Below are 10,789 nucleotides of genomic sequence, written 5' to 3'. Positions count from 1 at the left end.
AGTCAGAGCCCTAACTCACCTAGCTGCAAGTTGTCAAGTCAAAATACAACCCTGCTAACTAGGGTCTGGACTTGAACGTCCAACTTAATTTCTTATCTGAGCTTGTATCTTTGTTTATTCTTTGGCTGATTTTATTTTATTTTTTTACCTGAATTGTAGGTGGGATAAATGTGCTTTGAACACAGTATCAAAACATTTCTCTAACATTTCTGTCCTACAATTATTGATTTTAGCATCATTGCTTTTATGTGTTAGCAGAAGACATTTTATTTATTTATTTTGATGTTTATTTATTTCCGCTTTATCAACTTTTCTAGGCAGTTTTAATAATACTGATAAATTTAGGAGCTGAGGCATTAGTTTGTAAGTATGTGACGAGTTTATTATTGTGTTGGGTACATAAATTATATTAAAAGAACAATTTCAGATTAAATCTCAGATTAAACAGTATAGTTGTAAGATATGTGCATAATAACTTATTAATTTGAAACAAAAGAGAGATTTTAACAAATCAAAATAAAAATGAACAAAATTTCAATTTTTTTAAATGTATGCCACCCCCCCAAAAAATAAAACCCAACCCAGGTCATCCTGATTACCCCTCCCCCCCCCAAACCCTTTAACCCCACTGGTACTTTGATTAAAAATGGTAAAGGGGAATGGGATTCAGACATCAACCACTGAGGGCCCTGACTTTTATGGTCTGGAGAACAAATAAGCATGGGAGCAACTTGCTGATGCAGCTGTTACTACCCTTAACCAATAAGCCTGATACTTTTGATGCAAATCCAGAATTGTTCTCTTCTTCCACGGCAAGGAGTAAAGGGGAATTGGATTCAAACAGCAACCAATGAGGGTTCTGACTTTTACGGTCTGGGAAACTGATAAGCATGAGGGTAACCTGCACGGCGCGGCAGATACCACCATAAGAAGCTTGCTGGGCAGACTGGATGACCATTTGGTCCTTTTCTGCCATCATTTCTATGTTATCTGTACCACAGACCAAAGCTGGTATCATTTTTGAGTTTCTCGCCCCCCCCCCCCCCCTAATCAAATGAGGCCGCCCTTGACCTGGGCTTGGTTGGTGCTATTCGTCCGAATTTTAGGAGGCCCGCATGTGCAAATACCGAGGGTTATGCACGTGGCCGGGCCCCGTGCATGCCGAATGCATTTTCTAAAGGGCCCCGGCCACGCGCCTAACCCCAATACGCGCAGAAGTGCAAGGCCTGAAGGAAGGGGTGGGCCAGGGGCGGGAGTTGGGCTGGGACAGCGCCATGAGAGGCTGTCCTGGGGAAGCGCATGCCGGCAGCCGGCCAGCACATGGAGTCTACTTCTGCTCCGAAAGAACAGTAATGTTAAAAATAAAAATCTAATAGGTAGGAGTTAGGGGTCAGGGAGGAGAGGGGAAACGGTAGGAAGGTTAGGCAGGGGTATAGGGGATTTCTCTCCCAGTCTGCTCCTTAATTGGAGCAGACTGAAAGGGAACTGGGAAAGGCCTACTCACGTCGCCATGCATTGCTTTTTAAAATTCACCCCCCCCCCCCCCCCGCGCGCACCAGTCCCAACCCGCCTGCACATGCGCACACGGATTTTAAAATGCGGCACGCACGTGCGAGCAGAAATTGTATTTTACATAACATGCGCGCATCGGCGGGAACCGCGTGAATAGGAACACCCGCAGAGTTTTTAAAATCTAGCCCATTTTTGCATGGCAAGATGAATAATGACGTCAGCCTTGGTTTGTCGGCACCATTGTTCATTTTGACATGCAAAATAGTTCCAGCCAGTCTGGCAGCCAACCTGTTATAACACCCAAGCATCTCTTTTTCTCCCTTTTGAAAATGAAGTGCTTTACTGGCCAATATCCTTTCACCACATTTCATTAAGAGACTGTAAGTTGGCAATTTCCCAGCCATGATAAATAATGGCAGGTATGTTCAATCAGTGGTTTCAAAAAATTACTTCCACTCCTTTGCAGACTTATTTTCCCTGAATTAAGTGGCTGTTTCCTCCTCTATGATTCTGCAAATGGTAAGCAAACAAAAAAATGCAAAAGTATGAAAGAAATGTAGGATTCTTTTATGGTTATCGGCTGTTAAAATTATGAGTTTAGTTTAGTATATTAAGATTTGTTGATCGCTCAGTGCGCAAAGCTCTGAGTGATTTACAAAATTACTTACATAATAAAAATACATTAAATAAATAAAACACACATCACAATGCAACATTAGACTTTAAAAGCATTAAAATAATTAGGAAAAAAATGAAACAAAACAAAACTGTAGGCCTTAATGATATACCCTTATTAAGGATCAGTGATGCCTTATTTAAAATAATCAGACGGTTTACAGGAATGCTCATCTAAAAAGGTAGGATTTGAACCCAGTCTTGAATTTCTTGGTGTCGGTTTCCAGTCTTAATTGTACGGGGAGTGAATTAAAAAATTCAGGAGCTGCAACTGAAAGGAACCTCTCTCATGTCTCTTGCAGATGGGCTGCTTTGCGTGACGCTATTTCCAGCATGCACGGTTGATAGAATGCACATTTCTAGATGGAGTGTAAATCTTCAAAAGAGGGTAAGACCAGGAAAGAGAATGAAGATGAAGACTACAATTTTTTTTTTATTTTATGCGCCATTGAATTGGGAGGCAGTGAAGTTCAGCAAGCACGGGAAAGAATTGATCATGAATGCATTTGTCTGTGATAAGGACATGCTATGCATTTTGTAAAAGTAGGCAGGAAGGCCCAAACATACCACTATTTCAGTCCTTTGATTGCTAACATCTTAAAAATGCAAAAGTTCATGTATTCAAAATGCATATAAATACTTACCTCCAAACACTCAAAGCTTAATTTAATTCTTTTATCATTTAGAGCTTCTATATCCTCAAGCCCTGACAAAAATTTCTTGGTTTTGCCATTAATTTGGCTTTCTCTAGAGGTCCTATAATAATTTTCTTATCTTTATAAATATTCATTCCAAGTTTAAGTCTTCTGTCTTGAAGCTATGCCCATATTTGCTAAACAGCAAGTGTTTCCGGTTGATGGCTGCTGGAAGGAATGGGCTGTGGATTGCTTTATAAACTACTTGAATGAATACCATGGGGAATTCGATCTTTCAAGTGTTTAGAATGCACAAAATGGGCTGGCAGATGGTGCTCCCTAGCTATAGCATGCATACAAAAAGTTTTGTGCTTGGTCCAATTAAAATGCAAATTTATATATCTCTCTATCTATAAATATTTTGAAACTTTTCTAAATATTCAAATCTACAATTGTTCTGTGTTGCACCCTTAATAAATTCCTATCTGTATTTGCAAATTTGATTGTGTTTTTACTCCATTGGCTAAGTAGCAAATCCCCCAAATGCCCCGTGACCAACTAATAATGAGTCAGGGTAACCCATCCAAATGTGCTGGACTGATACTTGCATCATTTTTCCCCATATGGAATTATTAAGGAGTGTGGAGACTGCTTAAAAGTTTAAGTTCCATCAAATGCTGAATTAATTGTGACAACATGCTTTTTAAGGGTTTAAAGCTGTTAGGGTTAATTAGCTTAATGCCTAGACCCCAAGCCTCCTCCAGTATAGCCTAACTCTCATGGTAGCCCAATTCTCCAGAGCTTGGTGAGTTGGCATTTCACTCCTCTTTGAAGCCTGCACCTAGGGTGAGGTATTTTGAGCAACTATTCAGCCACACGCAATACCCAGTTGATTAAGTAACTCATTTGAAGCCTTTCAAAAATATAGAATGATGAATGGCAAATGGAAGTCCATCTTGCTTGTATATCTTCTGCACCTCTAACCCCAACCAACCTGAGAAGCATAAGTCAAGATTGAGAAGGAATATGCCTTTGTTGTTTCAGGTATTCATTTAGATTATAAGCTCCATAAATTCTGTTTTTAAAGCACTTCAAAGTGGATTATATTCAGATACAGTAGATATTTATTTCCCTGTCCTCAGAAGGCTCACAATGAATAAATATCGATGTCACTGGAAACCAGGACTGGACCGGCCTGATACTGAGAAGCAGGAACTGGTCAGGACTTGAGACTGGAGATGGATCTGTCCATTGTTACTTATTTGAACTTGTTTTGATATTGTATGATATGCTGTCTTGGTATGTGTAATAATATGAATGTAATACTGTAAACCTCCCTGACCAATACTAATTGAAAATGTGTATACAAGAATGCTAAATAAATAAATAAATGGGTGCAGATCAGAGGCTCTTCAGGCACATCCCCGGTCCTGATACTGCCAAGGTTCTGCTGGCACACAGAAAGAAGTGGAATCAGCCTTGGGGAAGAGGGAATATTATTGTCCTGTTTGTACTCTAGAACTTTATTTTATTGTTTATTATTATTTTTTTTCTCTTTTCTTTTATTTATTACTTTGACAGCACAGAGAAATGTTTATCAGAGGAGGGGACAAATATCATGGGGGGGGGGGGTTTGTCCCCACGATATAGTCCCTCCCCAACAAATTATCGTGGCTATGCCGCAGTACAATTTTTTTTAGTTAGCCAAATAAGTTTTTCAGCTATTTCAGCTCCTCACAGAATACACACAAAATGCCCCTACATTATCTATCTGCATTTTAGCTGGATAATGTTATATCTGGCAAACATTTAGACAGATGTCTGCCGAGCATTTCAAAAGTAGACTTTTATCTCAATAACTTAAAAGCTATTCAGATAAATGTCTTTGAATATTGGCCACATTATAAAAACATTTACGATGTGAAAAGAAAGAGATTCATGACACACAGAATACAGAAACATGGTACACAGTCAAAAGCATACATTTGTGCGTAACAATAAACTAGTGCCAATGACAATGGAGCCTGTGGGAAGAGTGGTGGGTTTGGGACTGTGGGAGGAGGGTGATAATGTTTTAGTTTACCGGACGTACCCCTAGGGATGTTGCCAGATAAGTAGGGCAGGTTTGGAAAAAACATCCAGATTTTTACCATATAGCAGAATGTTAATATGTTAGTCACTAGTCTGGCCTCTTTGAGAGAGAGTATGAGGATGTATGGGGAAAAGGTGAATTTATGGGTTTAGGCCAGGCTGGAATCTTTAACAGAGAGCGGTAGGGATGTGAATCGTATTTTGATGATTTAAAATATCGTCCGATATATTTTAAATCGTCAAAAATCGTTAGAGCCGCGATACAATAACAATTCCCCCGATTTATCGTCAAAAAATCGTAAATCGGGGGAAGGGGGAGGGCGGGAAAACCGGCACACTAAAACAACCCTAAAACCCACCCCGACCCTTTAAAATAAATCCCCCACCCTCCCGAACCCCCCCAAAATGCCTTAAATTACCTGGGGTCCAGAGGAAGGGTCCCGGTGTGATCTTTTACTCTCGGACCTCCTGTGCATTGTAGAAATGGCGCCGGCGCTACCTTTGACCTGTCATATGACAGGGCAAAGGTAGCGCCTGCGCCATTTTGTTTTTTTGTCCCCCGATGGCAGGAGCGTAGGAGATCGCTCCCAGACCCCCGCTGGACCCCCAGGGACTTTTGGCAAGCTTGGGGGGCCTCCTGACTCCCACAAGACTTGCCAAAAGTCCAGCGGGGGTCCGGAACGACCTCCTGCAGTCGAATCGTGTTGCCGTACGGCCGGCGCCATTTTGTGCAAAATGGCGCCGGCCGTACGGCAACACGCATGCATTAAATGCATTAAATCAGAGTAGCCAGGGTGTCTCTCTACAAGGATGGTTTTATCTGCTTCAGTCACTGCAGGTGGTAGAAGGTGCTCCATCCATGTGGTGCTTTAGAGTGACACATATGGTTTGGCATCCAGGAGGGTACTTGAGGTGCAGACCTAGGTTTTTATTGTAAGGGAAGTGTCGTTAACAGTGTATTAAAAATTGTAAAATGGGGGTTTAGTTTAAGTGTATTGGATGTTCCCCATTTCTAGATTTCCAGATTTTGTACAGCTGTCTCTGTCTGATCCCAGTGATATAAAAACCTGAATGCCACCAGCAATCAACATAGACAAAGCATTGACGTTCTTATTTTCTGATCGTTGATAAAGGGTCTTGAAGTCAATGTTGAACTAGGTTAGTGAGAAGATAGATTCATGTGAATAGGCTTCACTTCTCTCTCCAAAGACTGCTTTCTACGTAATCTACTTGAATTCTTAGTACTGAACTGATGACTATGCTCTCCTTCAATATCACAGTAGTTTTACCCAGTTCATGGCACCTGAAATTAATTGATAAGAACCAAACAGAAACATGTATGCCATATGTAAGTTGCAGGTAGTCCACATATTTTAAAAGCATAAAATATGCCTTATACATACATGTGAAACACAAGTACCATGTATAGTAATTAGTCAGGTTTTATTACATAGATATATGATATTATACATGATTTAGTCAACCATGCAACTATAATACTATATCTCAAATTCTGGCATTGAAGGAAAACATTCTAAGGAAAGACCATGTTATAACAGGAAGATATAACATGAAAGGACATCGCATTCAACAGTGAAAGGAACACTGCAACCATCTGAGAGTTTCAGAGTTACTTAAGACTTTAGAGTTCTACAATATTATTTTTTTTCCATTTGGAGATCTCAGAATTTTGATCTTGGTACCATTTGGAAAAATGCCATTATCTAAGTCAGTCGGCAAAGTCTGTGCTACTACTATGGCATTAATCCTCACTTACTTACTCTTTCTTCACCCTACAAAAAATATAAATTAAATTACTGCCCTTAATTCTCTTTTCCTTGTATTTATAAAGATTCTCTAAACTCCACAGACACTCTTTGTGTCTCCTCTCTTCCTTTCAACACAAAAATAAATAAATAAAAGCAAGAAGTGGTTGATATAATTTTGTGTTGTCTTACTCTCCTCCTATGAACACAGTCAAACCACAGAAACTCCTTGCAAGTCCAGTTATTTAAATTTTCTGATTTTTTTTTATTTTTAAATATGTTGATCTTTTATGTGTTGATTTATATGTCGTCTGGTTTATATGGTTTCCTCTGAAGCAAATAACTTTCTTGATATGAGTTTTTTGATATACTATATTTGTAATTCCTTATCGACCAATATGTCTCCGAGCATTTGTATTGTATCTACGTTTACATGTGCGCCCTGATCATGATTTTGTGTGTTCAGCCGTCTTTGTCCTTTTTCTTGTACTTGTTTTCCTACAGTTGTTCTGAGGTTAACCACTCTTGCTCTAGGATCCCTTCTGATGCAGTTTTTCGAAACATGGCCCGTGTTGGGGGACCCTGAAGCTTCTGTTAAATGTATTTATTTATTTATTTTAAGTTTTTCTATACCGGCATTCGCGATAAATATCGCATCATGTCGGTTTACAATTAACAAGTGGATAGGGAACAAAAGGCAAAAAATAACATTGATCTTAGTAATAATAATAATAATAATAGTAGTAAAAAACATTAAACAAGAGAAGGCTAAGGAATGCAGTTACAATAAAACAAGGGAGTAATAACTTGGATCAGAGAAAAGAAGCAGGGGTTTAAATAGAGAGAACAAATATGCCAGACAATGTGCTTATAGCATTGATGAATTGCCCTTATGAGGTAGGGCTAAATGTATATATTTATTTATTTATTTATTTGTTTATTTAAATGATTTTCTATACCGGTATTCGTTGAAACATCATATCGGTTTACATGGAACTGAACAGAGAAATTACAAAAAAAAAACCCAGGGGGGATCAGAACTGGGGGAATAACTTGTACAGTATTAGCGGGAGCAGGTATATACAGTAGATAGGGTGGTACGGTAATATATAATAGATTGGTATGCTGACACATTTGCCTAATATACAATAAAAGTGTTTTAAGTTTAAAGGACATTAATAATTTTGTTGGATTCTTCACAGACCTCAACACACCCATGCCAATACCACACTCACACCTCACCCCTTTCCAAAACGTTTTAAGATGTGCCATTTACGCACCTATCTGGGTGCTTTTTAAAATACGGTCAGCGCATACGAGCCTGACTTATGGGGCGGATTTTAAAAGGTTTACGCACGTAAGTTACTCGCGTAACCCTTAACCCCCCCCCCCCCGCACGTGCCGAACCTATGTCCCGGGGCTTGCAAAAAGGGGTGGGGCATGGGCAATCTGGGGTGGTCCGAGGGTGGGTGGGGCATGGCCTGAGCATCCAGGAACAGTGGCCATTTGCCGCTGTGCCCGGGATCGCGGGCTGGCCGTCGGCTGGCGCACGTAAGTTACGCCTGCTGGGAGGCAGGCGTAACTTCTTCAACAAAGTAAGGGGGGGTTCTAGGTAGGGCTGGGAGCGGGTTAGGTAGGGGAAGGGAGGGGAAGGTGCAGGGGGGGGCGGAAGGAAAGTTCTCTCCGAGGCCGCTCCGATTTCGGAGCGGCCTCGGAGGGAACGAAGGCAGGCTGCGCAGCTCGGCGCGGGCAAGTTGCACAATTGTGCACCCCCTTGCGCGCACCGACCCTGGATTTTATAACATGCGCGCGGCTGCGAGCGCATGTTATAAAATCGGGCATAGATTTGTTCGTGCCGGGTTGCGTGAACAAATCTGCGCCCGCGCACAAGTTTTAAAATCTGCCCCTATTTGCGCATCTCCCAATTAATGCACTGCGGATTTAAAAACTCACCTTTTAGTGTTTAGTTTTTGTTTTTTTTTAAGTTCTTTCAACTCAGTTGCTTAAGGGTGTAAAAATCCCAGGCTTTTAGTAGACTAAGGGCCTCATTTTCCAATATCGCAGTGGTAACGCATGAGGGGGCGTGTCCTATGCAAATAAGGCATTTTTCCTGCAGTGGGGAAACATCGCCGCACGCGATGTTTTCGCCATTCGCGGAACGAGAGAGAGAGAGAGAGAGAGAGCTGTTAGCGCGATTTGCGAATTTATCTCCTGCGGTAACTCCTTAGAAAATGACCCCCTAAGTTTTCATACCTGTGTCATGTGCCTCCATGGTCGAGCAAAGAGGTCTGAAAAAGTTAAACATGACACCTGGCATAGCAGGGGTAGACCATGGGGATGAAGCGTAACAGAAGAGGGTGGAACGAGGTGTTGGATGTAAACAAATAGAAAACATTAAAAAAAAAATAAAATAAAATTCCTCCGTTCCTCCAAATAGATGTGCAAATAAAAGTCAACTAAAGAAGCAAAAAGCATACGAGAATAAAGAAAAGCTAAAGCCCCTCAATCTGTAAGCTGCAGGGAAAATAATTTTTTCTCTAATAACCATTATCAGAGTACTTGAATGAAATCTGCTTTGAAGCATCTGAAAGGCAGACTATAAATACAATAAATAAATAAATAAAATAATAGCTTTGTATGAATAAAGTAGAACCCATCAAAGGAAGGTACAAAGTATCAGTCACTGCACTCATTTTATTCTGTTTATAAATACTGATGGCCTTTTAAACATTAGGCTCATCTTGAGTTTAGCAATCGATCTTCTCAAAGCATCTTTCACATCTTTATTTCTCAACGTATAGACAAAGGGATTGAACATCGGGGTCACAATAGAATACAGAGCAGACACAAACTTGTTCAGATCGAAGGAGTGGATTGCTTGAGGCCTTGCGTATGTAAATATGGTGGTGATGTAGAATATGAGGACAACCACCAGGTGTGAGGCGCAAGTGGAGAAGGCCTTCTTTCGCCCTGCTTTGGAAGGGATCCGTAAGATAGTACATATAATGTACGTGTAGGAGATCACAGTTATCACAACAGAAGACAATAATACTATCATTGCAGCAATGAAGTCTGTTATTTCAACGACTCTAATATCTTCACATGCCAAGCTTATCAATGGAGAAATATCACAAAAGAAATGGTTTATAACATTGGGGCCACAGAAATCCAGCTGTGATATTAGTATTATAGAGACAACTGTAGATAGAAAACCACAAAACCAGCATGTAAAGGCTAGGATGGAGCACACCTTACTGGTCATTATTGTTGAATAATGCAATGGATTGCAAATGGCTATGTATCTATCATATGCCATTACAGCCAACAAGAAATACTCTATGGACACAAAGGAAACAAATAAATATACTTGTGCGATACAGCCAGAAAGAGAAATACGTTTACTTTTTGACAGCATGTTCTCAAGCATTTTTGGAACTGTGACTGTTGTGTAAAGGATTTCCAAGGAAGAAAAATTACTTAGGAAGAAGTACATAGGAGCATGGCTGAGGCCGTTATCCTTTATTACAGCAAGAATGATCACATTTTCCAAGACAGTCATCACATAGATCACCATGAATAAGCCGAACAAAAAACCTTTTAGTCCCTGGATCTCAGCAAACCCCAGGATAATGATTTCAGTCACAATGGTTCGATTTTTGCTTTCCATGTTCAATATCTCTTGTGTGAAGTTTAGGCATTGAAAAAGTAGTGAGAAGAAGAAAAGTGCATTGGTGTCAACCCAAGCACCTGTCAAAAGAGTTTAATTTGTACAAGATCAGTAAAGTATCTTTGTAATAGAGAAATTGGTTGTTACAATGTATTTATTTATTTATTTAGAATTTTTATATACCGACATTCTTGAAAAAAATATCAAATCATATCGGTTTCCATTGTAACAGAACAATCGCGGCTAAGGCGTCACATTAAAACAATGTAATGACATGCTAAAATTTGTAAATTGTTCAGCTAAAATGCCTTTACTCAATTCATCTTTTAGGTATGCGCATTGTTATAAAACATCAATGCATTTAGTTGCATTGGGAAAAGGTGGTCCTGGGGTTGAGAATAAATTAGAGGAGAAAAATACCACACACACAGATTGCATTTTCA

At 40.0% G+C, this 10,789-nt stretch overlaps 1 protein-coding gene across 1 annotated transcript; it reads right to left on the bottom strand.

Annotated features, from left to right (window-relative positions):
- Positions 1 to 9,368: 9,368 nt before the first annotated feature.
- Positions 9,369 to 10,346, bottom strand: LOC115077274 (olfactory receptor 6Y1-like). The gene has a single exon (XM_029579560.1). It carries the CDS (start codon positions 10,344 to 10,346, stop codon positions 9,369 to 9,371), a length of 978 nt encoding a protein of 325 aa, XP_029435420.1.
- Between the last annotated feature and the right edge of the window lie 443 nt (positions 10,347 to 10,789).

Source organism: Rhinatrema bivittatum, chromosome 16 (assembly GCF_901001135.1).
Source record: "Rhinatrema bivittatum chromosome 16, aRhiBiv1.1, whole genome shotgun sequence".
Taxonomy (NCBI): Eukaryota; Metazoa; Chordata; class Amphibia; order Gymnophiona; family Rhinatrematidae; genus Rhinatrema; species Rhinatrema bivittatum.
The sequence above is the reverse complement of the archived record's forward strand: the minus strand, read 5'-3'. Positions and strand labels throughout refer to the sequence as shown.

What these genes read in the sequence shown, in the direction of transcription:
- LOC115077274 (XM_029579560.1), bottom strand. Translation starts at nt 10,346, where the DNA reads ATGGAAAGCAAAAATCGAACCATTGTGACTGAAATCATTATCCTGGGG.